The sequence below is a fragment of the Sylvia atricapilla genome, chromosome 1 (assembly GCF_009819655.1).
Source record: "Sylvia atricapilla isolate bSylAtr1 chromosome 1, bSylAtr1.pri, whole genome shotgun sequence".
NCBI classification, from domain to species: Eukaryota; Metazoa; Chordata; class Aves; order Passeriformes; family Sylviidae; genus Sylvia; species Sylvia atricapilla.
The window spans coordinates 151,231,056-151,258,879 of record NC_089140.1 but is presented as its reverse complement, the minus strand read 5'-3'; the positions used below and the strand labels follow the sequence as shown (position 1 = coordinate 151,258,879).

Below are 27,824 nucleotides of genomic sequence, written 5' to 3'. Positions count from 1 at the left end.
AAATTTGGAAAAGCAGAGGTCTGTGTTTGCCAAATTGTAGTTTCAGACAAAAGAAGCTTATTTAAGGCAGAACATTCTGAGCTTGATGAGGGCACCTCAGCTCCGTGTGGAGAAGACAGGACAATGTCCCTGTCCTGCATGGACACAGCTGACCAGGCAGCAGGAGAAACCTCCTCTGAGACTCTTGGAGCAATCATTGAGAGACACAAGCCTTGTCCTAAATTTGTTTTGTGCCAGTTCCTGAATGTTGCAATCCTGCAGTTCAGCTCGAGTCCTGCTGCTTTCCCCAGCTTTAATAACACTGGCAGATCCTGCTCTGCCCCCACAAACTCTCAGTGCCTGAGCTTTCCCCAGATCTTCCTTCCAGTATGGAGCACCCACTGCTATTTCAACCCAGCAAAACTTCATTTTCAGCAGAATAAACCAAACACATTCTGGAATCACTTATTTCATAACTGCCAACAGACCAGAGGAATGAAATAGGTGCTAAAAAGACAGAAGAGCAGCACCAAGAAAATATTTGTAGAAATAACAGGTGTTTTAAAGTGTGTAGGGGTGTGTAAATGTATTTATAAGATATTAATACACAAACCAAGTGGCCCAGAACCTCATTAGGGAACCAATTGTTCTTGCCAAACATTCTTTGGTGAGGTTCCCTGAGAGATTTCCCAGAAACTCCTGAAACTGATAGTAAACAACCATTCTTGGGGGCTGGGAAATATTTTCTACTTCTGCTTAACATCCCAGCCTCCTCCTGAAGTTTTTCATTGCTTTTCAAAACATCCAGAAGGTACAGGAAAAATAAATAATGGAAGAAAAGAGAAGGGAAAAGATGAACATAAACAGAATCTACAAATAATGGGCTTCACATTGAAAAGCACAGAATGATTGCTTGGACAGTGATTGTGTCTTGATGTATAAATGGGTTTGTTACTTAACTCTGGTGATTCATGCTTCAGGCACAGGGATGAGGCAGCTGCCAAATTTCATGCTGGGAAGGAATTTTCTCTCCCAGAACAGATTGGCAGGGAATTTGTAAAGATGACAGGTCAGTCGACAGGGCCAGGTGTTGTCATCACGGACAAGTGGGGAAGAGTGGGGACACCACAGAGGCCAAAACCACTGTGTTTTATCTCATGGTATCAAGTATCCCCCCAAAATCAGTGCACAACCCTTTATCCCTTTCTCCCACACCTCCAGCAGACCTGCAATCCACAAAGGGATGGCTTTACTGGGCAGGGTGAGACCACTCTCCTGTCTCCTATGGATGAATCCTGGAGCAACTTAAAATATTCTTCGCAACATTTATTTCAGCTGTGTTTCTAAATAAAGCTGAGCTGAAGCTATGTGAGTTTTAGTTGTTGGGTATTTGGGGTAGGGAGGGTATTTTTTTTTCCTTTTGTCTTTAAAGAGTGTCTAAAGAACATGTTCCAGCTGTCTGGAAGGAAAGAACTAGAAAGGAAAAGAGAACAAAGGGAAACCAGTGGAGATATTTAATTGGGATAATTTTAGCTGCTCTAAATGTCACAGGCAATCTTATACAAGTACTTGGGGAGGGGAGAGGAGGAAAAAAGTTCTGTGCTGGTCATTCAGTGCCCAAATTAAAGAGAGGGGGGTGTTCTTTCAGAGATCAGTCAGGACCCTACCTGGAAGCTCTTGGGTAATTGCTTTTTGAGCCTCAGGGGTCTCCTCTGAACCCACAAGACTTCAATGCAAACCACATTTACCCAGACCAAACAGCCTGAGGGGAAACCCTCTGGTTTTGGGGCTGGGAAAGGAAATAAGCTGCTCTTAGGCGTGGTCAGGCTGGGTGTGGTGAGTTCAGATCCCTTGTTGGTGTGGACCTCTGTGCCTCAGGTGAACATCTGATGAGGCACTTCTGGGTCAGAGCATGACCTGGTCACTCCGTGTGGGATCTCTGTGTTCTGTGTGACCAGATGAGCACAGTCAGGGAGGTGAATGTTGGAGCCTGTGGCACTCATGGAGTCCCCACCCCTGGAGAGATCTCACAGATGTGTGGATGTGGCACTTGGGGACATTGGCAGAACTGGTTTAATGGTTGGACTTCATGATTCTGGAGGTGTTTTCCCACCTAAACAATTCTCTGGTGTTGGCTTTCCTGTGACATTTGGGATGCATAGCCTGGAGTGTGTATTCCAAGATTTAAGACAGACAGGTTGATACCTTGGTCTGGCCTAATGGGTGTTTATTATTATTTATTATTATTTGCATCCAAAATGCAAAGCACTTGAAGAAGTTGGGTAGTTGCTGAGGAGGAGTCAAAACTCCAGCTGTGAAGAAATCACAATTTGTGTCCAAGTTAAAAGAGACGTGCTCTGAACATTGTTTCCCAAAATCCCTGGGAAGGAAACCCTATCCCACGTCTATTTTGGACAAAACCAGACTCATTTTTTAATGGTTTGAGGGCATGGTTTAATGGTGAACACAGTGGTTGTACTGGTTCATAGCTGGACTTGATGATCATTGAATTATAGAATGGTTTGTGTTGGAAGGGACCTTAAAGATCATCCAGTTCCAACTCCCTGCCATGGACAAGGACACTTTCCACTGTCCCAGGTTGCTCCAAGCCCATCCAAACTGGCCTTGGACACTTCCAGAGATGAGGCAGCCACAGCTTCTCTGGACACCTTTTGCCAGTGATCTTAGAGGTCTTTTCCAACAGTAACAATTCTGTGATTCTATTTAAGTGATAAACACTAATATAATACAACCTTCACCTCCTGGTCCCCACTTAAACTCAAGCTTTGGGTAGAGATTTCATGTTCAGTAAACTTCCTGCACGACCACTGACAGAAGAAAACTGAGGGTACCCTGGTGAGATCATGTCACAAAACTTGGGGAGCGAGTTGAAGGATTTTGGAAGACCAGCAGTGGATGGGAAGGAAGGATCTGCCTGTGTGCATTGTGGAGGCCATAAAATTCCACATTTTAGGGTTTCTCATCCTCACAAACCCCCCAAACATTTTTCTGAGCAGCCTGGTCTAGAGGAAGGTGCCTCTGCCCATGGCAGGGCGTTGGAATGGGATTATCTTTTACATCCATTCCAACCCAAATCCTAGGATTCTGGGGCTGTAGGATCCCTTCAGAGAGCCTTCCTGGCTCTGAGCAAAGCAGCGCTGCAGGGACTCTCTCCCCCTCCCTGATGCATCTCCAAACGATGAGAAAACCTGGCTCTGACCCCTCCGGAGTAGGCACCACATTTGGGGAGCCATGCCCACAGCATCCCTATTTTAGCAACGCCTTGGGGGTGCTGCCGTGGCTCATTTTCAACCCCCCCGGAAAGCTCACCCGGCATCTGCCTCCCTTCCCCGCTCGCAGGCAGGTGGAAGAAAGGCAGGAGCGTGCGGCAGATCCCCCGGCACACACAAACACACACACTACTCATCCCTTTTGTCTGCCCCTCTCCCTGCGCCCACTCCCCCGTTCTCCCCCGCGCTCCCGCCCACGCCGCTGTCTCATCCCAGGGATGGCTCATGGCTCTCCAGGTACCTGCAGGGATGGATGCTCTAACCCTCGGCTTCTCCTCAAGGAACCCATTAAAGCGGAGCTGCTGCTGCTTTGCCTCGCCCTCCCCATCCCTCCCCGGCTGCTGGAAAACAAAAAAAACCCAAAAACCCAAAAAAACCCAAAGCACACACACACACAAAACCCAAACCAAACCAAAAAATGAAAAAAAAAACCAAACCCAAAAACCAAAAAAAAAACACCCCAAAATAAATTCAAACAAACAAACAAAACCCACAAAAAACCAACAAAAAAACCCCAAACCCCAAAAAACCAAAAATAAGCCCCCAAACCCACCGCCCCCCCCCCCCAAAAAAAAAAAAAAAAAAGAGAAAAAAAAAAAAAAAGGGGAGAGGGAGGGAAGCGAGGTGGGAAATCCAGGATAGCGCATCCTCCCCCGCAGCGGGGGCTGAGGCTCCTCCGGGGAAGGTCAGCGCGGAGGTCCCGCTCTGTGTGAGAGGGCAGAGAGGGCAGAGATGGGCAGGGAAGTGTTGGCAGGGCTGGACGAACCATCCCTGCATCCCTCCCCTCCCAAATCCTTCCCTTTCTCTGCCGCAGCATTCCTGCGGGGATCCATGGAGAGCTCATTGTGCTGGGAGCGAGCTGCCACCGCCTCCCCAGCGCCCGCCGGGCCACAGGGAAGTGCCTGTCCCATCCCGAGGGTCCTACAGCGGGATCATCCCGGCCCACGTCAATATCTGAGAACAAAAAATTCTGCAGTCCATAGGGATCTTTCACTAAAAATCAGGCACAAGTAACTCTGGCTGCCACTGTACTGTTAGATTTTCCTTTTTTTTTTTTTTTTTTTTTTTTTTTTTTTTTTTTTTTTTTTTTTTTTTTTTTTTTTTTTTTTCCCGTATCTTCTTTTCCCCTTTTTCTTCTTTTTATTCTCCTCTTTTTGTCTCTCTCATTTTTATTTTCCTCCCTTCCCTCCCCCATTGTTTCCTTTATTATTCCCTCCCGCTTTTGGTCTTGCTAAGACTCAACAGATCTATGGGGAAAAAAAAAAAAAAATCCATCAGCAGCATTTCTTTTTTCCAGAAATGACCATCCCTCTTGAAAGATAACCTAAAGAGAAGGGAGATGGAATAAATTCCCGCGAACTTGTGGGGGCAAGGAACAGATTGGTGTCAGGATCACCCCTGTCCCAAATTTATGCTTAAATTTATGCAAATTTATCCTGTGGATATCCTATCCCTGGAAGTGTTCAAGGCCAGGCTGGACGGGGCTTGGAGCAGCCAGGACTAGTGGAATGTGCCCATGGAAAAGGCTGGAACAAGATGCCCTTCAAACGTCCCTTCCAACCCAAACTTTTCCAGTATTTTATGACCTCCACCCTGAGACCACCAAGGAGCTGTGTTCAGTATTGGGGAAGTGATGTACCGAGGACTTTTGAGGGGTTTTTTTTTGAGCAAAGGAAGTCCTGAAAAATCTTTCCACGACAACTCACTCCCCAGCTCCTCCTACCCCTGTTTTAATAAGGTTTTAGTGACGTCTGGGGCCTCCTAGATCTGGAGGGAAGAAATTAGCGCAGTCTGCTACTTGTTTCTCACGTTCTTCTGCTTCCCTCGAGCTTCCCTGCTGGGCCTAATTATCCATCTCTCATTTACAGGTACTTAAGAAAAGGAAATGGGAACTCTGGTGGAATTGGGCTGGGATGAGGATGTGCTGAATGAGGCTCCCTTTATTCCAGAAGTGACCTCACATCACCCCTGCTGTTCTCTGCGATGCAGGAGCCTCTCTGCCACTTGAGGCAGCTGCTCTGTTATTTTCTTGGGACAAGGGGACACAATTTCTGCGCTGACTCCAGCTGTGGCTCCCTGTGGATGGGCGAGACCAGCAAGGATGCTTAGAGGAAATCCTTTGTTACCAGCAAAGCTTGGTGGGGATAAAAATAAGGGAAACAGCTTAGAAGAAGGAGAAACAATATGGAAAGGTGAGGAAAGAAAAAAAAGGTAAATTGAATCACAACTCGATGATAGAACTGCTGAAAAGAGGAGAGCAGTGGCCTGGTTTGTGCCTTCACGGTGGTGATGGCTGTGGGAGCAGGGAGCTGAGAACTGACAGAGCTCTGGGAACACAGGCTGGGCTGGGAACAGCAGCCTCGTGTCTGCTGTGATCATGGAAATGTCCCCTTAGTGTCCCTTGGAACGTCCCAATGGGACCCAATGCAAAGAGACAGACCTGCATCCCTATTCAGAGATAGGTACAAACCATGCCCACAAAATGAGCTACAACAAAGCACTGAGGTTTTCCCTTCACTTTTAGGGATGCCCCAGCACTGAGGACACTTCAGTTGAAACCCTGGTGCCAAGTTGGGCAGAACGTGGCTTTAAAAGTGTCTGAGGTGTTGTCCAAGGACACCTCTGTTGCCAAATCCTGGACAAGTTTGGAAATGCTTTGGGATTTGAGCCCAAATGAGGGAAAATAAAGCATTTAGGGAGTGAGGGGTTAGGTGTTCCTGAAGAGAGAAAAACCATCCATCCATTCAGCAAGGCAGTAACTGATCAGTAGTTCAGGCAGGGAGGGAAATGTTGGGATGATACCTTGGAGGACACCATGTGCAAAGCCTTCCCTGAGCATTCTTTAGCTTCCTCAGGCATATTCCCTTGTGGAAACAGAGGTGTTGCCACTCACAGGAGAGGTAGGATTTGTAATTTGATGTAATTTGATGTGGAAGAGGGGCTGTGGTGGATTCTCCATGGAACTGGCTCTGGTTGCTCACCACCACTAGGCAGGATTTTCTCTTATGGCCACAATCCCATTTCTCCATCCTCCCCACAGCCCATAGCAGGGAGCCTGAAGATGGAAATCTTCCCATGAGCCAGTCTGACTTCATTGATTGAGCACAAGGCTCCCACCACCCCTAAAGTCCTTCCCAGGTGCTCTAGTCCAGGAGGAAAAATCCATGTAGGCACTGAGAAAAGTGAAAGAGAGGCTTAACATGGATTCCCCCATGGGAACAGCAGGATGAGCAGGAGCAGGAAAGGTCTGGAGCAGCCTGAGCCCCTCAGTCCTTGTGATCTGAGTAACTGGTACAACCAAAAAGCTGTGGCAGCACAGCTTCCCTTGGTCACCATGGGAATCATCATCAAAGGTAGGATTTGAGGGCCCCAGCATGGACCATGTCCCATTTTCCCCATGGGGCTGTGACATGCCAGTGCTCCACCATCACCACTCCTCTCACATGGCCTTGGGGGTGTCAGTGATGCCCTAACTTTTACCTTTCATGTTTTCCAGATTCTGTGCTGCCCAGGGGTGAATTCTGAGCCTCACATTAAGTGTCAGTCAACTCTCTTCACAGAGTAGGGAGACAAAACAAATCCTTTTCCTGCTGGACACCAAAGACAAGGAGTACAACTTTCAGGCTCAAAAGCACAAAAATCAGTGGGCTGAAGGGAGGAACAAGAAGGATGGGACCTCACAACCTGAAGCTGTAATTGGACATTGTAATTAAACCCCAATATGGAAATGGACCAAAACTCATAAAAGTGTGAGACCTCATGACTGGTCAGCCGTTTTGTGACCATTTTAAATCCACTTTGGGTGTAGCCCTGGCCAGGCTCTTGTCCTGCCCAAGGTGCACCCTAAAGGCCTTTTAATAAATATCTACTTTATTCTCTAGCTCTGTCCAGTCTGTTCCAGATCAGCCTTCCCAAGGCATCATCAGTGTGAAATCCAGATTGAAATGGGATGCAGGGGAGGAGCGGACTGGCTCCACGGGCCACAAATGCTCCCTGCATCTCTGTGGGAGCATCATCCTGGCAGATGATGAGGAGCAGAGTTCTCCTGGTCTGGTGGGACTTTGTCAGCCAAGCCACACCAGCAGAGGAACCAGTTCTGCTCTTCACAGCCACTCCACTGCTCTCCCTTTTTTTAGCAGACCTGCGATTTGCAGTGTTTGCTGCTGAGGAAGAGTAAAAAAATATATATATATATATATATATATTAAAATAAGAAACTTTTACTAGAACACTTAGAGGGACACCCTGAAGGTGTGGGCAGGTGGGCGAGGAGTCAAGTGTGAGGCCCAAAGTGGGCCAAACTCAGCTGTGAAACGTGGCAGAAGAAATGGCACAAACCAGTTGTGAACCAGGCCCTTTGACACGGCGACAAATGTGTTTTTCCAGCCTGTCAGGGCTGTGCAGGGGAGGAAAATGAAGTTCATTTGGAGATGTCTTTCTATTTGTGTTGACCTCGTGAGGGTCATAACAGCCAATGCTGGAGTGTGAAAAATGCTGATACCTTCTTTGACTTCCTCGCTTCAGCCTCAGGCAGGCTTGAGGAGGCAAAAAGCAGCACAAGGAGAGACTCATTAACATCTCCTCTGCCCAGCAAGGAAACCAAAATAACAAACATCTCATTAAATAAGGAGAGGGGAGGATTACAAAACACAGGAGATATTTTTAGTCGGGAAACAAAGCAATTTATCTCTCCCCTCAAAGTAGGGCTTTCCGGATGAAAAGGAGTACAGAGAGAATTCCGCACCAGAAGGAGTGGCACTAATAACAGCCATCATTATGGGGTTAATATTGATAGTGGGATGCCCTCAGATTCTCAATTGCTTCCACACCCTCCCAGTAAGTGACGTGTGGGCCCCGGGCCTGGGGGGACGATGGGTGGCCAGGAACAAAAGAGCCACTGACGTGTGAGCTGTGTTTTGAATGCAAAACTCTGTGTTGTGAGTGCCAGCTCCAGTGCAATAAAGTGTTCCAGGGCTGGAGATGGATGAATAGAGGCGTATGGTGCAAATTAAATGTGCTATTCTTTTCCCCTCTTTCGTTCCTTGCGAGTTTAAAAGCCCAACACCTTGGTTTCTTCTTAATTTTATTTCCTTCCAAGGGTTTTGCTACCAAACAAATGACTGAGCAGCTTTGTCTGCTGAGCTATAGGGGAATCAATAGAGATTAAAAGGATGTGGAGGCAGATGGAGGGGAAAATTGTGGTTTCTTATTTTCTTCTTATTTCTTCTAGAAAGAGGAAGTAATTATGGAAGGGAAAGGGAAAATTCTAGCACAGGGAATATAGGATAATGCAGAAAATCCCTTGTTCACCACTAGAAGATATTAGTTCCTGCAAGAGTACGGGATGAATTGCCTGCATGGCTTCAGGATTCTAATTTTAGGTGCTTCAAAGAGTCCTGGGTGAAAGACAGGCTCCTCCAGACAGCGATTCTGAGGAGGAACACAATGAACATCTCAGTGCTCAGCTGGAGAGGGACCCTGGCAGCACAGGAGGGCACTTCAACACCCGCCTGAGCTCTTCAGAGCACAAAATCAGCTGCACCAGAAACTTCCCCAAGTTCCCCTTGGGATCCCTCCCTTCTCACTCACCCACCAGGTTGATCTGGCTCACAGCTCAGGCTGCTCTCCGAGGAGTGACACCCCCTGCCATAAGGCACCTCTGAGCAGAACACTCACCCAGATGAGGTGGCAAAGGCCTGTCAACCCCAAAAAACATGCAAACCAAACACGTTTGCTCTAAGGCGATGTGCAGTGAGAGCCCACAGCCTGAACTGATGCCAAGGGGTGAGTGCCACCAGCCTCCGAGTGCTCCGTGTCCTCAGCACACAGTGACAGCACCGGGAAGGTGCCAGTGACTCAGTGTCCCTTTATTCTGGGCCCACTCCCCTCGGGAGAAGACTCAGCTGCTGCTCACTGCCACACACACTCCTTTTTGCTGCTTTTAGTTGGTCTGTTGGCTTTTTCCTTCCTCTCTCCTCTTTTTTTTTTTTTTTTTTTTTTTTTTTGGATCTGATCCTAACCTCCAGTGCTTTAAAACTCTCCAGGAAGCTCAAGGGAGACAACCCACGTTGACACCATCCCTGCTGAGCTATGAGATGTGGCTTTTTGCTATTTTCTCTCCTTCCCTTGCTTCGGATGAGCACTTTTGGAGCAAACTGCTCGCCCTCATCCTCACTTCCCACTCTCCTTCCTGCTTTTCTTGCCCCCCTCTCTTATCTTGGACATCCTGTGGCCACCCAGAGGACTTCTGCTTCCTCCCCATCCATGGATCCTGTCCCAATCCATGGATCCTGTCCTTCTTTGCCTGTCTGCCTCTCTCTGTGCCCGGAATCTGCCTGTCTGCCTCAAATTGCCTCTTTCCATCACCTCGCTCCACATCTCCCTCCTCCCTTGGCTTCCGGCTCCCCCCTCTCCTCCTCCTCTTCCCACGCACCTCGCCTTAATTAGAAATACAAAGAAAATGCTTATCACACATGTCTTAATCAGCAACTCGTTCCCCAGCAGGTCCAGAAGGAAAACCCCCATTCGTCCTCGCTTCTCCCACTTCCCCCACCACCTCCACAGAATTAGGAGGAGAGTGATTAGGGGGAGAGCTCTGTGAAAGGAGGCTGAATGAGATTAACCCAGAGACCTGGAAAAGCTGGAGGAACAGCCTAGAGAAACGTGGTGGTGTTGAGCAAGGGCTAATTCTGGGATTTCTGGGGATAAAAGAGTCCCTGGCAGCAAATGACTGGGAGAACTGGACCTGGGAGTGCTCAGCAGGCCGAGGATGATACAGCAGTGTGCCCTGGCAGGGAAAAAAAAATAAATATATATATACATATATATATATGTCCTGGACTGTAGGTGCATAAATACAGCCAGGAGATGATGGAAATGATTATCCCCATCCAGTCAGAGCATTTTAGATCCCATTTAGCTGCTGCAATCGGGTTTGGGCCTCTTAATACAAGACACTGATCACAGGGAATGAGTTCAGGCCATTGCGATGGCCAGAGCTGGTGCCTGGTGTGGGATTAGACACTGGAGAAGTGATTTGGGTTTGGGGGACCTAACAGCAGTGTCCTGTACCTGTGGGGAGGTTATCAAAGAGATAAACCCAATGTTTTCTGGTGGCTGGTGAGAGGACGAGAGGCATCAGGTCCAAATTCCAACAGGACACTGGGTTTGGGTACAAGGAAAAATGTTTTCCCTCTGAGCAATCACCATTGCTGGGGTTTTCAGTATCTGAAACCATCGCAGCTGACCCAGCAGCTGACTCAGCTTGGAGTAGGAGGTTGAGCTAGAAACCTCCTTAGTCCCTTTCATCCTTAATAATCCTGAGATCCTGCGACAAGAGCCAAGTGTCAAATGAGGCCGTTCAGATCCAGGATTCCTCCCCAGCTGAAAAGTAAAGGAGCAGCAAAGGGAGGCAGCAGGGCCTGGAAAGGGATTCATTTATTGGAGCAGGTTTAGGAGCCATTTCATCCCAGACTCTGGCATTTGATGTGACAAGCAGAGGCTGAAAGCAGCTCATCTTGCAGAGTTAATGCCACTTTATATTGTCCCCACCCCACGGGTCATTTCTGGGACTCCTGGGTGAAAAGCTCTCCGGGGATTATCTTTGCACCAATCCAGAGATAAGAAAGGTTGCAGAGTCTCTCCCAATGTATGTTATCTTTTCCTGGCAGAGCAGGTTTGAGGCAGATTCTGGGGCGCTGAGACCTCAGCATAAAAGGCTCCAGATCTGTCCCAGCCCCTCAGGTGAACTGATGTTGGCTTCAGAACACAAATACAGCTGCCCCAAAATCTTGTGCTTAGGAAAACTGGGTGAAATTGGAGAAGTAAGCAAGGCAGAGGGCAGTCATGCAGGACGAAGTGACATTGGGAGGGGCTGCTGGATTAGGAATTCTGTGTTTCACCCTCAGGGTGTTGCCCCTTCCCCATCTACTGTCCCCCCCCTCTTCAACGAAACCATGCAGCCCTTCTGGGTCAGCTGCTGCTGCCCCAAATAACCCTCTTGTTCCCCGAGAACCATCACCTGCTGGGGAACAGACACAGGCCCTCCTGCTCCACATAGAGGTGAGTGGGAAAAAAGGGAATCCTGACCCCTGCCCCTCATGCCCTTCAATTTAACCACCACCAGTTTGTGATTCTGCTTTAACCAAATGCCTGGGCTCACCGGGAGCTCCTTCCAGCAGGACTTCACTGAAAGACCCTCTGCCTCCTCCTCTTTTTGCTCTTCTGGGGGGAGAGGGGGGCTGAATTCCCATCAGGAAACACCCAGCCAGGAGCTTTGGGAGTGAGGACCCATCCTAAGCCTCCCTGGCACAGTGCCCATCATCCCGAGCACAGGAAGGGCACACCCCCGCCATCACCCCATCGCCAACAGGCTCAAAACCCCTTTTCAGATTATCCTGATGAATCAGCATCCCACTGCCCCCGGCCACTGGCACTGGGAAGGGAGGAGAAGGCCCAGATGTCCTCAGCACCTCTCTGAGGGTGTTCCGGCGGGGAAACTCTCTCGGATTAGGGAATCCTTTATCTCTGGTTTATGTAAGACCCGGAGACTCCTTTTATGGTTGGCTTTTCCTGCCTTGTCAAGAGCGAAGAACAAATGTAGCTTCATCTGCGCTGGTGGGTTGGCTCACTGATTAAGCATCTGATTCAAAGCTAAGTACAGAACAGGCTTTTGATGGGCGGATTTAATTCGGTGTAAGAACCAGGATGTCGTTCCCCCCCCCCCCTCCCTCACCCAATATTCCCAAGATAGTGGTTGGTCCGGTGCAATTAAACCGCGGGGATGACTCCCACCTACCAAAGCCTGAGAAAGTCCAGAGCTCTCCAATTTGTGCTGAAGTGGCTCATTTGAGTGTTTCCCCCTTTGCTTCCCCCCCTCCTCCTCTTTGCTTTTCCTTTCTCTTCTCTCCCTCTTTTTTCTCTTTTTTTTTTTTTCCTGCTGCTGATTTACCACCATTCCCAGGCGTTTGCATGAGGAGTGAGCTCACCCTGTGTGTGTGTGTGTGCTCAGGGGGTGTGCGGGGGGCCCGGGGGCGTCTGACACACCGGATTCCTCCTCATCCCCCCCTCCCCGAGCCCTGCCAGGGGACGCATGTTAATGATGACCTTGCTGAGTAAAGAGTTGTGGAAGGAATAGGTGTTTTTCCTGCGCTCCGAGAGGCGGAAGGTGCGATTACTCATCCATCTCTCCAACTGTCTCCAGCACCTTTCGAGCGCTTCTCGCGTCGAGTCTGGGGGCGTGAGCGAGGGGGTGGCGAGCGAGGGGAGGCTGCCAAAATCTGGGTTGCCACAGACACCGGCCTCGCTTCTCCTCCAATGAACGCTGCGCTGAGAGTGCGAGAGGAGGCTGGGCACCACCCACATGTTGAGCTGCGTGGAGTATAAGTAGATGGAGGAGCCTGGGCTAGTGGCAGTTCAGGCAGGGAGGAGAAGCAGCTCTTCGCATCCCCACTGAAAGCAGTTTTTGATTCACCAAGTTTGCCCGAGGAGAAATCACCCGGATTTTTGCTGCAGCTTCCAGCTTCTTTGTGCATCTCTGTGTGATTTTTCTCCGGCGGAGAATTTGCGGCGTTCCAGATTCCCGGCGGGATTGGACGTCTTACCCAACTCCTCTCCTTGTTCCTGGAGGATCCTGGTTCTCTCTGGGACACCCCTGAGCACGTGAGAGCGGCGCTTCCAGCTTGGCACCGGGAGAAATTTGCCTACAACTCTCTCTGGGATCCACGTGGACCGACCAGGCTCGCTCTGCGGTGATATCTGATTGGGTTGTGTTTGTGTCCAAAAGTCCTTGTAGGGGGGTTTAGAAGTCTCTGTGTGTCTTTAAGGAAGTGTTGTGGTGGGAGAGTTTTTGGGATCCAGCTTTAGTGCCAGGGCTTATAACCCAGTTCTTTCCGAGTTTGCCACTCTCACGGTCGGAGCCATGCAGCTGGACAATGTCACCAGCGCCGGCGTCCACTCCTTCCAGGGGCACCGTGGAGTTGCCAACAAGCCCAATGTGATCCTGCAGATAGGGAAGTGCAGGGCAGAAATGCTGGAGCATGTCCGGAGGACCCACCGGCACCTCCTGACAGAGGTCTCCAAGCAGGTGGAGCGGGAGCTAAAGGGATTGCAGAAATCCGTGGGGAAGTTGGAGAACAACTTAGAGGACCATGTCCCAACTGAAAACCAGAGATGGAAGAAGTCCATCAAGGCCTGCCTGGCCAGATGCCAGGAGACCATCGCCCACCTGGAGAGGTGGGTCAAGAGGGAGATGAATGTTTGGAAGGAGGTCTTTTTCCGCCTGGAAAAGTGGGCTGACCGCCTGGAGTCCATGGGAGGCAAATACTGCCCTGGGGAACCAGGCAAGCAGACCGTGTCCGTGGGGGTGGGAGGCCCAGAGATAAGGCCGAGTGAGGGGGAGATTTATGATTATGCCCTGGACATGAGCCAGATGTATGCCCTGACCCCTCCTCCCGGGGAGGTGCCTAGCATCCCCCAGGGCCACGATTCCTACCAGTGGGTCTCCGTGTCGGAGGACGCTCCAGCCTCCCCCGTGGAGACCCAGGTGTTCGAGGATCCCCGGGAGTTCTTGAGCCACTTGGAGGAATACTTAAAGCAGGTGGGTGGGACAGAGGAGTATTGGCTGTCTCAAATCCAAAACCACATGAACGGCCCAGCTAAAAAGTGGTGGGAGTACAAGCAGGACTCCGTCAAAAACTGGGTCGAGTTCAAGAAGGAGTTCCTGCAGTACAGCGAGGGAACTCTGACTAGGGATGCTATCAAAAGGGAGCTGGATTTGCCCCAGAAAGAGGGGGAGCCCCTGGATCAGTTCCTTTGGCGCAAGAGAGACCTGTACCAGACCCTCTATGTGGACGCAGATGAGGAGGAGATTATCCAGTACGTGGTAGGCACCCTCCAGCCCAAACTGAAGCGTTTCCTGAGCTACCCCCTGCCCAAGACCTTAGAGCAGCTGATCCAGAGGGGGAAGGAAGTCCAAGGCAACATGGAGCACTCTGAGGAGCCCAGCCCACAGAGGACCCCTGAGGTTCAGCCAGGAGACTCCGTGGAGACCGTGCCCCCCTCAACCACCGCCAGCCCCGTGCCGAGCAACGGGACTCAACCAGAGCCCCCCAGCCCCCCAGCCACTGTCATATGAGCTCCCCTGAGGGGGGTCTGGGTTCTGTGGAAGGGAGAAGGGGGCTTATTTAGGAAGCTTCTCCTTGGAGGGGAGTTCTGGCTGAGACGAGACCTGAGGAGCGCTCAGTCCAACAGCCCAGAGCAGAGGGATTGGCTTTGCTCGTGGGGGGAGGGAGGTGATGGGGGTGAGGCACCTCAGCATGGGGCTGTCCCCCTCAACCCAGGCCGTGCCATGCGGTGGTGCTGGGGACCCTGCTGGCACCACTGCGGGGAACAGCCACTTTTATGAGAATCCCCTGACAGGAAACTAGAGACAATTCCCAACTTGTGAAGCAGCCGCCCGGTGCTGGCAGCTCTCAAGGACTTCATACGAGTGCAGCAGTTGGTGGAGGGTTCCTACCCATCTGGATCTCTCTTTTGCCTTCTCTCCTCCCTCCTCTGAGAGGGTGGCCCTGTCCTGAGGAGACAGCTTTCTTTTGACCCTTGCCTGTTTTTGATTTACCTCTGGGTTTCTGTTCACTTGGTAATCTCCTGCTCTTACTTGCTCCAAAGGATTAAAATAATTTTTTGGATTTTTTTTTATGTTAAGAAGAAAAAAAAAATCCTGTTATTTCAGGAACTGAAAGCTTTAAGAATCTGGATTATTTTCTGTGGTTTTCATTTCACTGCACCTAATACCTGCATTAATGTGTTTCCTCTCAAGAGGCTCTTACTGGTTTACTTCTTGTCTTAGTTTCTGCTCACTCCAATTCAAGGCCACTGCAGTGCAGAGGCAAATTTCATCCTTTCTCTGCACATTATCCTGTGCATTCAGCAGGAAATAGATTTTCTAATTAAATTCTGAGCTCATTTATTGAAGGAGCAGTCTCCTTCCTTCCAGAGAAGAGAGGGTGTTCAAGGTAGAGAGAGAGAGACACCAGAGCTCTTTTGAGAGAGACTGGGGGGAGGGAAGGGAAATAAATCCTTATTCTTTGAATGAAACAAACAAACACACCCTAAATTCAGAGCAAAATATCCCCAGAGCAGCAAATCGAGTCCATGCTGATGTGTGGAGACAACAGGAGCTTTTTGCCATGTAAAAGCCAGAAGAAGTGAAGAGAGCATCTGTGTGCCCCAGCACAGTTTTAGCCTGTGCATCACTGCAAGGAGTTTCTGCTCACACAGACAGACTCCAAATGCTCTTGGAAAGCCTGGCACCCCTGTCCTGGACCACTGAGGACAGAGTGTTGTCTGCTCACAGAGAAATTCCTGCAACATCTCGCCACGGATGGAGATGGACTTGGACTTTGTGACTTTTTCCATGTCAAGACAGGAAATGCTCAGCACTCACCTTTGGCCAGTGTTTGATGATAGGACTGAGAGAAGAAAGACATTCCTGAAGTTTGGCTCTCCAAATCTCCCTGAGGCTGGACACATCTTGGGCATCATCTGCATCCAGCACCAGACCAAATAAACAGCAGGGCTGCAGCAGCAGGAGCGACCCTGGGGTGCTCCTGGCACTGCCACAGCGGTGACATGTGGCCCTGGTGGCTCAGAAGGCCTTTGCTGTGACTCCTTCCAAGAGGCTGAAGGTAAGGCAGCTCCCTGGCATTCTCTCCTCAGGGCTAAACTGGTCAGAGAATGTCCGGCAGAAAACTTGCCCTGGGATAAAAACTCAGCTGAAATGGGATGTGAAGCATTGGGGTTGGGAGGAAAGGGGAAGGGAGAGCCAGCCAAAGGGAAATACAGGAATGGGAAAAGTTTCCAAAGAGGGCAGTATCCTGCACTTTCTGATTAATATGGGGAAAGAATGGGAAGCTTCTTAATTAGCCCAGTCCCAGGACATGCTTTGTCCTTCATGGAGAAGCTCTGGGCTTGAGCCCCCACCTGAGGCAGCACATTTCAGTTCCATGCACAACCCAAAGGAGCTGCAGGTCTGCTCTGCCTCCTTGCTGGGAGCTGGTCTCAGGAATGGTGGGAGCTCTCCTCTCACTTGTTTCCAGTTTGTCAACAGCTCTGTCTGCAGAGAAAGGAGCATTTCTCACTAATGACCCGGGCTGAGTGATAGGGGAGTGGGAGTCACTGCTGAGGATGAGCTGGCCATGTATTACAAGCTTTGTCTCCTCTTGCTTCCAGTGACTCACTCAGATCCTCCTCTGAGAAGGAATCACTTTGCAGCATGCAGCATTTGGGAGGAAAGCCACAGAAAAAGCTGCAAAACAAAGGCCTCAGCATCAGACCTGCTCTCAGGACCCTCAGCCACCAACTGCCAAATCCACCACCTGAAGGAAAGACCGGCACAGGTAATTACATCCCGTGTTACCTTGTGGGCCTTCCTTAATCTCCCCAGTGCCCTGACCCGAGGTATTGAACAGCCCAAGTGCAAACACCTGTTCTGGTGTTGAAACCTCAGTGCCAGGGGCTGCAGCAGCCTGTCACCACCAGGGAAGTGGGATTTCAGCTTCTTGGTGTCAAAAACCAAGCTGCACATCATGGTTTTCCCTTGGCTGGACTATGGGCAAATCCTTAACTTGGTGTGTCCTCCAGGCTGCAGGCACAGCAAAATTTAATCCCAACTCCTGAGAATTCCCCCTTTCTCCCCACTTTAGAAATCTAATCAGAGTTGGTGCATTTATTTTTTCTTTTCCAGCGATCCCTACTGCTGTTGCTGAGATTCCTTCTCTGTGCCCAAGAGCTTTCCCAGGGGAGAAGAACGTGCTGCAGGAAGACAGAGGGCAAATCATGCACCAAAGAGCCTCCCATACAGTGCAGTGCCATGTTCAAGGTGCTGAGAGCCAGAATGAACCTGGGAAGCTGCTTCCAACAGGACAAAGAAAAGCCTGAGCTGGTCCAGGTACTCCAAACAGAGAGGAAAGTGCTGAGAATGGAAAGAGAGGCCAGAACACAAGGACCAAGTCCAGGCTTTGGGGACAGCAGGGATGCTGGGCTTGTGCTGACTGTGGAGAGTCACACCTCTGCCATCTGGGGCCGCTGGGACTCACCTGAAGAAACCTTCACCAGATAATGATCCTCGCTGAAAAAAACCACAAAAACTTTCCTGATTAACTTTGCCAAGGGGCTGATCCTGCCTTGGCTATGAACCCTCCCCGCTGCCCATGCTGTAACTCACCTCTCCTGAGCCGAGGGTAGCTTCATTTCATGCGGGTATCAGTTCCAAACCTCAAAGGGCTCCCGGAGTTTGGAGAAGCATCCCATGGTCCAGATGCTTGTCTGAACTGTTGGAGCCTGCACATCTGGGCCAGCTGTCTTGCCAGCGAGGAGCCTCGTGAGACAACAGGCGCTCTCTGGGTCTGCATGGGCCAGAGTTACTGCAAGAACTGGGGTTCTTGCGGCTGGCTTTGGAGTGACTGCTTCCATCCAGACCCAGGGAGCCCAAAAAGAGCTCGAGCGAGCTGGACAAGACAGTTTTGGTTCATCTCTCAGCCGAAGAGGTCCAGTTGGTTCCTGTCTCTTCCAGAGCCAACTGTCCTCTGTGTGTGTGTGTGTGAGTGTGTGTGTGTGTCAGTGTGGGAGGTGTGTGTGTTGAGCAAGAAAATCCACATTACTTAAATTCTGTGGTGTTTTGTTGCATTTGAATTAAGCCAGAGGAGGGACCTTAAGGTACATTCCAACAAGGCTCAGCAAAAATGTCCAGGACTGGAAAATTCCATAAAACCATGTAAAGGCAGATTCCCGGGCATCATCTTAAGGTCTAAATGATATTTGATTTTGAGGTGCTTAATTTTCACAGTCTCTTCCAAGGGACTAGACTGCCTCAGTAGGCAATTTGATTTTTCCTGCTTTTTTAGGGAATTAGCCTGTCTGTGCTACTTGGTCATGTGGTCCTGAGGTTTTTACATTTTCAGCTGGCTTTTTGGAGTGTACAGAACTCAATCTCCTGGGCTGATTTGATTTCAATTGTTGCTCCCAGCAAATTGGAGCTTTACTTGTAGCACCCTGGTTTTTATTATCAGCCCCTCTGGGAAGGACTGGTAGTTTATTTTTCTGGGGCAGAGTCACATGAATGAGAAGCATGGATGTGTTGTACCTCTAGAACTTTAGCAGATTTCAACCACTGCATTTTTTCCCCCCCTCCCTAGGCGATTTTACATTTACTGATGAAACTACTTTAGAGTTTTTATTTTTACTAGAGATATTATTAATTCAAATAACCTTGTACAAAAGGCAAACACGTCGAGTCGCTGCAGGTTGTAGGGGTTGAAGCCAAAAGGTCTTTGTAAGCCGACATCACCTGCCCTGGATCTGACTGGATCAGGCAGTTTATTCCTCATGTGTCATGTTGGAGTTACAAGATCACACCAAGCCACTAGAGCCTGTCAGTAGAATAGTGCTACACTCGATTTGCTATTGTAGCAAAGCCTTTTTTGTAGATTTATACAATAAAACTTTGAAATATCTGCTTCAATTGCTTCCTGCCTCATTTTCTGGTCTTTTTCTTTGGTTCATGGGTGACTCAAGTATCTACTGCACTCTGAAAACTTGGGGTTATTGGGGTTACCTGGCTTATGAAAACCTTTCTTCTCAGCAAAAGCATGTGGTTGACACAAAAACGAAATGCACTGAGTTGTTCAGACCCTAAAACTGAGTCAGATGTAGCCCATGAGGTTGGGAGGAGTGGCCCTTTGTGGGACTGTGGATCTTGTTTGGTACAGCTGAGAGAAGGACCTTTGAAATAAAGACAATCACATTCCCAGCCATGTCTGAGAAATCGGCAGAAGAGCTGAGGCAAGTTAGGACAAGGAAAAGAAATTAAACCTCAGTCAGCTCTATTTGACAACCAAAAAGCCTTTGTGAGTGAGAAGCACCCACACCCAGCAGAGACCCAGGAGCTGGGGCTGTGTTATCTGAGGCATTCTCAATTCCTTGGGTTCATTACCTCTAAAACATCCCGGGGTTTCCAGGCTGAAGTCGAGAACACAGCAGGGAAAGGAGCTCAGAGTGTTTTAAACAGAAATGTTTGTTTTTAGCGATAGATTGATTCCTGGCCCCAAAGATGCTCAGCCCAAGAATAAAGGACTCTGTCTCTACAAATCCTTTTCCAGAAAATTTTTGCACACTCAGATGGATTTAACCCCATTCCCTACTCCATCCCTGGTCTTTCTCCAGTGAAGGAAAACATCCAGGGTAGGATGCAACTGGCAATGTGCACTTGGGTGGTCAGCTGGAGAAACAAAAGCAGTCATTCCATTTACAACAGGGAATAAATGCCTAATGGACCTCCCAGAGATCCCTTGGAGGTCAGGTTGGAAAGGCAGAGATGATCCAGAGGTCAAAGATGCCTCAAGGCGAGCTGCTGACCCTGGGGTCTCCAGCTGTCTGCAGCTCATTCAACCACAAACTCTTGGCAAGAGTGAGAAGGAAATTTTGAAGGCGCAATTTGGTTCCACGACTAAACTCTGCTTTTGTGCCCTTAACTGCCAGAATCAGGAAAAAAGTGGGGAAAATAGCACTGAGGGGACAGATCAGTGACAAAAATGCATCCAGTGTTATCCCAAGCTGTGACAGTGTAGAGAAGCTACAGGTGAGCAGTTTTAGACTTTTCATGGTCCATGGACATGGCCAAAAGTGCCATGGACAACCTGATCCTTGCAGAACTGAACAGCAAGAGCTGCACCAACCCTGCCAGAGTTCAAAAAGCTTTTGGACAACGCTCTCAGGCACCTGATGGGATTTTTGGGGTGTTCTGTGCAGGGCCAGGACCTGGATTCGCTGATCCTTGTGGGTCCCTTCCAGTTGGGGAAATTCAAGGGTACTGGGCTCAGCTGGAGGTGCTGAGCTCTTCCAGCAGAGGGGGGCAGAACTCCATTGTACACGGTGGGAATTAAAACCAGGAAAAACGCCAGAGGGAAAAACCTGTCCTTGTCATCACCCATTCCCACACGGCCCATTCCCACAGGACACAAGATCAGGGGTTGCTCCAGTGAGGGATGACTGAGAGGACGGGCAAAGAGAGGTCGTGTGGAGAAGGGATGAGGACTGATGGCCAAAACTACACTGGAGGGACATGGACAGGATGAGGATGGGAGGTTGGAAAGGAAGATGTGGCTGGAAAATGTCTGACTGTGCCAGGTAAACTCATAAGATTTCCAATTTTGTTACAAAGTCTTCCGGATTTGACTGTAATCATTATTATTTCCTTACTTTCTGGCAGTTCCAGATGAAAATCCCTAGAGAGTCATTAGACCTACACTCATTAATTAATAAATAAATGCCTTATTACTGCTCCTGGCTCCCAGGGTGGGGAGTCACCTGGAATGGATGTAGCCCAGTGATGGATTAACTGCCTCAAACTACTGAAATACCCTTCAAAATCAGAGTGGGAACCATCCCTGTGTTTTCTGGGGCAAGATCCAAATTGCAGAGGCATTCACAGAGGAAACAGCCTCGAGCTGCACCAGGAGCGGTTTAGATATTAGGAAAAAGACCTTCACTGGAAGGGTGGTCAGGGATTGGAACACTCTGGGATCAGCATCCCTAGAAGTGCTCAAAAGCCTCATGGATGTGCCACTTGGGGACAGATTTAGTGGTGGGTCTGGCTGTACTGGGTTAATGGTTGGGCTGGATGATCCCAAGTGTCTTTTCCAGCTGTAATGATTCCATGATTCCATAAATGGTGGAGAAGGCACGTGAGGCCAAGCCCTTTTCGGATTGAGAAAAACATCATTAATTCTTGGTAATTTCTACTTAATAATTTTTATTTTAATCTTCCCTTATCCGTGACAGTGATGGGCTCCTTAATTTGCTTATTAAGGACAGTTTAAAGAAGGAGCCAAGATGGACCTATTGCACACACAAGCTATTTTATAGGGTCATAGAGTGATTTGGGTTGGGAGGGATCTAAAAGATTATCCAGTTCCAGCCCCCAGCCATGGGCAGGGCCACTTTCCACCAGATCGGGTTGCTTTTTTTCTTTTTTTCCCTTGTTTTTAGCCATTTTTGTCTATTATCTCCTTTTTTAATCAAAAAAGATTGCACCACTCTGTGGTGTAAATCATATTTATTGACTTTCCAGGCAGGCTTTGTCTGTGTGCACAGCCCAACTGCTCCCCTGGATCTCCTTTTCCCATGTAATTAAGGAAGGCTGTGAAATTTCCCTTATTGACACAACGGGCTCTAATGGCTCCACTTATCACATCCAAACTGCTCTTGTGAGCTCTGGGTGCTCCCTCCCATCATGGAGCAGGACGTTTTCCCAGACCTGTTCCTGCAACACTCATTTGTACCAAGGATGAGTCCCAGGCAGGTTTTGTGTTTTTTTACAGCTGATTTGTAATCATTAGGAATTGAAAGGAGGGTTGCTGTGTGCATCCGGCTCGATTCCTGACACAGTTTGCGGTGATTTTTATGGAAGGCACAGCCATTTTCATTACTTTTGAGGATATATTCAGCGATTTTTAGGATCCTGTTAAATTAAAGCGAGCCTGCAGTGTCAGTGTGGTTTTCAGTCATTTCATCTTGGATGTTTATCAGCTTTCAGTTCATCAATTCGTATGCCTAGAAGGGAGCTGGAGTGGGAATTTCACAAGGCCATGGCATGATAGGACAAGGGATGGAATGGCATTAGGATGAAGGAATTTCGATTTAAATGGGACACTGGGAAGAAATTCTTCTCTGTGAGGATGGGGAAGCCCTGGAATGGAATTCCCAGAAAATCTGTGGCTGCTCCATCCCTGGAAGTGTCCAAGGCCATTTGAACAGGGCTTGGAGCAACCTGGTCCAGTGGAAAGTGTCCCTGCCCATGGCAGAGGCTGGAACAAGGTGATCTTTCGGGTCCCTTCCAACCCAAACCATTTTCCAATCCTATGAATTTATACTCTGCAAAACCAGGGATTCCCAAGCTCACTAAAAGCCTTCATGTTTCTGCTAGAGAGTTGATGAGTTTTTCCATGCCTCCCACATGTCCTCAGGATAATACTACATTGAAAAAAAATTGAAATAATACAGAAAGTCAAATTTTCTTTAGTTCTGAATCTTACTGAACCACTTGGTGGCATAAATAGTTTTGTATTTTTCTAAAGGAATTGAATCTTGACATTTTCAAAATGAGCTTTTTGACTTCTGCTTTCTGAAAAACACCACTTAAAAACTTACTTTATCTTTAAAAATAAAACCAAAACAAAGAAAGGAATAAAAAGTAAGAAAAAGGTTATAGAGCTCAAAAAAGAACTGGAATTTACTGTTTTGAGGCTCTGAGGCTTGTGCTGAGTTGGTGCAAGAAGAAATGTCTTTTTCCAGCTTAATTCTAATTAATTGAAATATCAGGAGGGTTTCTCATCTGACCTGACTTCGCCCTATTTTACCCTCTCCTGATTTGATTATTAAACTAAATAAACTCAGATATTTCCCTTGTTGCAGGATTTCCACTCTCTGTGCTCTTTTCTGCTGTAGGAATTTCGGGGACTTAAAATAATCTGAGTGTCACTGGAATGGTGTGAAAACCTTCTTCACCCACAGGGTCAGGGATAATCCCTCTTTATGACCAGGATTACAAAACCTGTGTTACACACTTGGAAAATTGCAAATCCAGTGGCGGGCCCAAATTCACTGACAATTTTGACAGCATGTAAAAAGCCAAACTTCAGGGTTTTACCTTAAATAACAGCCTTAAAATCTGTCATAGGTTTGGGCAGTGATGTCAAGGCAGTACTTGAGGAAGTCTGTGCTGATCACAGAATCCCAGAATGGTTTGGGTTGAAAGAACCTCCAAGATCACCTTGTTCCACCCCCTGCCACGGGCAGGGACACCTTCCACTATCCCAGTTTTACTCCAAGCCCTGTCCAGCCTGGCCTTGGACACTTCTAGGGATCCATGGGCAGCCACAGCTTCTCTGGGTAATCTGTGCCAGAGCCTCCTCACCCTCCTAGGGAAGAATTTCTTCCCAACATCCCTTCAAAATCTACCCTCTGACAATTTAAAGCCATTCCCATTGTTCTGTCCCTCCAGTTCCTTGTCCAAAGCCCCTCTTCGGCTCTCTTGGAGCCTCTTCAGGCCCTGGAAGGCCACAGTGATGTGTCCTTGGTGATGGCCTCATCAGTTCTGAGTTAAAGGTTGGAATCAATGATCTTGGATGTCTTTTCCTACCTAAACAATTCCATGATTCTCCAGTCATGGATAGACCATCAACTCTTTAGTGCCACCTGCATTCCCTGCAGTCCCAGAGTCACCAGGGACATCCCAGGTGGTGTTTTTGGGTTTTCCAGAGGAGAGAGGGTGAAGGCAGGAAGGAAAAGTGACTGAAGACCCCTCTGTTCTGTGTGGGATCCTCACCAATATCTTGTTTTCAGAGCTCACATCCACATCACGCAGAGCATCACATTTCCTGGAGTGGAAAATGAGGGGCAAGGCTGAACTGCGAGTGCTGGGAGCAGAGGACAGGGTGGCCTTTCCCAGAAAGCAGCTCCATCACTGATCTGTGCTTCTTCCCCTACTCAGTTTCCTCAGAATTCACCATTTCGTTCCTCATGTTCAGTAAAAGTTTCTAAATCTCCATGCAATCAAGTAAAGGAGGCACCAGTTCATTATTCCCCAAAGATTTTTTTTGTCCCTGAGGACTCCCTTACACAGAGAGTTCCAGAAAAGCAAATCCAAACTGAGCCAAGGCATGGCTGTGTCAGAAATTACCTGGAAGACTTTCAGACCTGTGCCTTCAATCTATTTCAGAATTAAGGTGACCTGAATGCAGCGTGGTTCACTTCCCCTTGGCTTGATCAAAAAGGCGTGTCTGGGAATGAATTAAGCTTGGCTGAATTAATGCCACCTTTGATCCTCATTAAGTTTGGACACCCAGGTGTTTAGGCCAGCCTAAATTCTTCCACTGTAAAAATCAGTGCTGAGGGCTGAGGGAAGGCTGGAAATCTGCACAGAAACTGCTGGAAAAACATCCAGCCTGAGATAATTTTTTTTTTTTTTTTCTCTGAAACATTTCACCAGCAAAATTCTGCTCCGTAGCACCACGGACACTTTCCTGGGAATGGTTGGATAGGGCTTGGAGACACCTGGGATTGTGGAGGTGTCCCTGCCCATGGCAGGGTTTGGAATGAGATCATCTTGAAGGTCCCTCCCAACCCAAATTATTCCATGAGTCTGTGATACTGAGTGAGCAGGCATCTTGTTTTTCTCTTTCCCACTGATCCACGAGTGCCTGTCCAGGACAAGACCTCTCAAATATTCCCAGATTTTGCTGAGCGCCAGGAGATTGCCTTCATTGCAGTCATTCGAAATGAAATTCAAGTTAAACCTCACTTTGGCACAGACTGATGCAGCTTTGCTCAATGCCTGCAAAACCTCAGCGGCTGGAATGGCAGAGAAATGCCATGAAAATCCATGAAGTATTGCTTCCTCTTCACCTTTCCTACATGCTGCTAAATTTCTTTCTTTCTTTCTTTCTTTCTTTCTTTCTTTCTTTCTTTCTTTCTTTCTTTCTTTCTTTCTTAATATGCCACAAAGAATCCAGCAAGATCATTCAAAATCTACATTTTTCTTCATAACCTTCACTGCTTTTTTTTTACTTCTTTTACCTTAAATCAGATTAGTAAAGAGACTGAGCCCTTTCAACATCCCTGATGTTGCCCCCTAGATCAAGACAGCAAGAGGATGAAAAAGGGGGGAATAGCAATACACCTGATTTCTCACACAACCACCACAGGAAATCTGGGATGTTTGTCACCTGCGTCAGCAGAAATCACTGCCTGGCATCCCTTATAGCAAAAGAGAGGAGCTGTGCTGGCTAAAAATCAGCAGTGTGAAATAGGGATAAAGGAAAGCCAACAGAGGAAGTCTGCCTGGTGAGGTTATTTCGAATTCATTTGGCCCAGTGAACTCAGGCAGAACTGCTTCTCCAGGAGCTGGACATATTTAGTGCCTGTTTTCCAAAATCGGCATCCCATGGATGTCACAAACCTGGACATCAGCTCTGTTTGCCATCCCAGAATGAAAAATCTCCACTCAGTGGACCCAAGTCATTCCAAACTTTCCAATGTGTTCAGGGCACGGAAGGAAAATCAAATTTCCTGACCATTTCCACACTGGTGTGGCTTTAGGCATCCACCTTTTTCTGCTTTTGTGAAAGATTCTCCCCACAGCTCATGATGTCACTGCTTAATCTGGAATTCCTTGCAATTCTTACTATCAGGAAAAATCAAGGTGGTTTTTTTTTTTCCTTCCCTGCTCAGCCCTTTGCAGCTTTACCTGTTTGCTGAAATCTGGGTGTGATCACAGAGTCCAGAGCTGTCAATCCAGCACCTTTGCCATGGCATGAGAAAAGCTTGGAGGGAAAAAAAATTAAAAGGAACAATAAATAATTTCCAAAATAAATAAAATAAGGAAGCCCTGAAATGCTCAGACCCTGCCATGAAGGACTTTAATAAACATTCAGAGCTTGTTCCTATGTTGATGAGGCTTTACCTCTCAGAAAGTACAAGATGTCAATCAGGATTTTCTCTGCTGGAAGCAGGAACCCAAATCTCTATGGAAACCAGAAGGAGGTGACAGTGCCTATGGAGAGGTTTTCTGCATAGATTCCCATCCTCACAGTTTACATTTGCTGGAGATTTTATTGCCACTGTAGTTCTGGAAAAGATAAAAAAAAAATGTTTTATCTTCCTTGGACTGCAGATTTTGACATTGTTCCAGTTCCTTCCTCCTCCAGCCTCAGTCAATGAATCCTTTGGTTTAACTTATTTACTGCCACATTAGAACAGATTAAATTATTGATGTAGGTGAAAAATAAATCCAATCCAATCCAATGAATCCCCTCCACAGAGGATGTCAGATTCTAATGAGGATTTGCAGCCTCACAGGATGGAATTGAACAGGGAGGGGCAGGCAGAGGGGATATTTTGGGAGTAGACAGGAAGCCCACTGCAGCAGAAGTATCTGTGGGAGAATATGATAAAGGAGTTTTTTCAATTCAAAAAGTATCAAATCCTGACTTCATTCAGCCCTGACTCCTTGTAAGCACAGCCCCAAATTTTCCTGTTAGGCAGCTCATCTCAGAACCCTCCAGCATCTCATCCTGAGCATCCCAGAAGAGCATCCTGCTCACAGTTCTTCTCCTTGCCAGAAGCCAAGCCAGGAGACAAAGCCCTCAGAGCTGCTCTGTGGGTGGGTGGTTTCCCTTTCTCTTTTGTTGCTCAGTTTCCAGCTCTCGAGCGAGACAAAAAGAGAAATTGGTGAGTTATTCAACATCTGAGGTGCTGAAGGGGTGAATTCACCACTGGAAAAAAAAGTTCAGGAGTTGTTCTGTTCCTGCCATGCTGGAGCCTGAGGTTTGAAATGGAATTTGGCTGTGCACAGGGTTGAAAGATTAGAGACAGATCTTCAAACTAAAAAGCTCCCACGCAGCAAATACGTGGAGGGCAGAACTGAGGGGTGCCAAGGGGGCAGGGAGGGGACAGAGTGAAGGGTCAGGGGACAGACTTCACAAGCTGGATGGATATAAAAAGCATTGTGACGTGGCCATGACGACCATGCAGTGAACGTGGAGGTGACAAACCACGAGGACCTTGGCCCTGCTCCTCACAGAGTCATTGAATCCCTGCCAAAAACCAACTGCAAATCAACGGGAGCTGCCACTCCTGAGGTAGGGGTTCAATAAATATCCCTGCAGGAGATGCTCAGAATGGCTTCAGTGCTGATTCCTGCTGCTTGTTGGTCCTTAAACATGATTCACAACCTGTCCCCTGATGGGGAAGATCTCCCTGTAGCTCATCCCATGCCATGGGAAAGGAAGTGGCCACCCACCCATTTGCTGCCTGAAAGTGCCAGAGGTTTTCGTGGAATCCCAGAGCTGGAAGAGACCTTGGAGAACATCTTGCTCCAACCTTTCTGCCATGGGGCATCTTCCACTATCCCAGGCTGCTCCAAGCCCCATCCAACCTGGCCTGGGATGCTTCCAGGGATGGGGCAGCCACAGCTTCTCTGGGACACGCTGTGCCAGGGCCTCACCACCCTCACAGGGAAGGATTCCTTCCCAATATTGCATCCATCCCTGCCCTCTGGCAGTGGAAAGCCATTCCCTGTGTCCTGTTGCTCCATCCCTTGTCCAAAGTCCCTCTCCAGCTCTCCTGGAGTCCCTTTAGGCACTGAAAGGAGCTCTGAGGTCTCCCTGGAGCCTTCTGTTCTCCAGGTGAACACCCTCAGCTCTCCCAGCCTGGCTCCAGAGCAGAGGGGCTCCAGCTCTCTGAACATCTCTGTGACCTCCTCTGGACTTGCTCCAACTGATTCTGTTCTGGCATATTCAATGACACTGCAGAGGGAATTCCAGGAAACTCAGTTTCCCTTGGGGGAATTATATTGTTCCCGGCTTCATAGGAACATTATTTATGGCACACTGCAACTCACAGATCATGTCCTAAGCTATTTTTAAAACTCTTCAAAAGTTGGAGACCTCACATTTTCTTAGTTTAGCTCATTTTTACCACTGTCTGGAGAGAGCAAGT

At 48.3% G+C, this 27,824-nt stretch overlaps 1 protein-coding gene and 1 long non-coding RNA gene across 3 annotated transcripts in view; both read left to right on the top strand.

Annotated features, from left to right (window-relative positions):
• LOC136372319 (uncharacterized) overlaps window positions 1-27,824 on the top strand; it is a 679,386-nt gene that overhangs the window by 89,456 nt on the left and 562,106 nt on the right. For both annotated transcript variants that reach the window (XR_010745468.1, XR_010745467.1), the window contains exon 2: window positions 4,308-4,381. This is a non-coding gene — a long non-coding RNA (uncharacterized lncRNA). The remainder of the gene's footprint in view (window positions 1-4,307; window positions 4,382-27,824) is intronic.
• Window positions 12,390-17,416, top strand: ARC (activity regulated cytoskeleton associated protein). Its single transcript, XM_066336883.1, has 3 exons — window positions 12,390-15,955; window positions 16,500-16,666; window positions 17,014-17,416. The coding sequence occupies exon 1, from the start codon at window positions 13,189-13,191 to the stop codon at window positions 14,401-14,403; it is 1,215 nt and encodes a 404-aa protein (XP_066192980.1). The 5' UTR covers window positions 12,390-13,188; the 3' UTR covers window positions 14,404-15,955; window positions 16,500-16,666; window positions 17,014-17,416.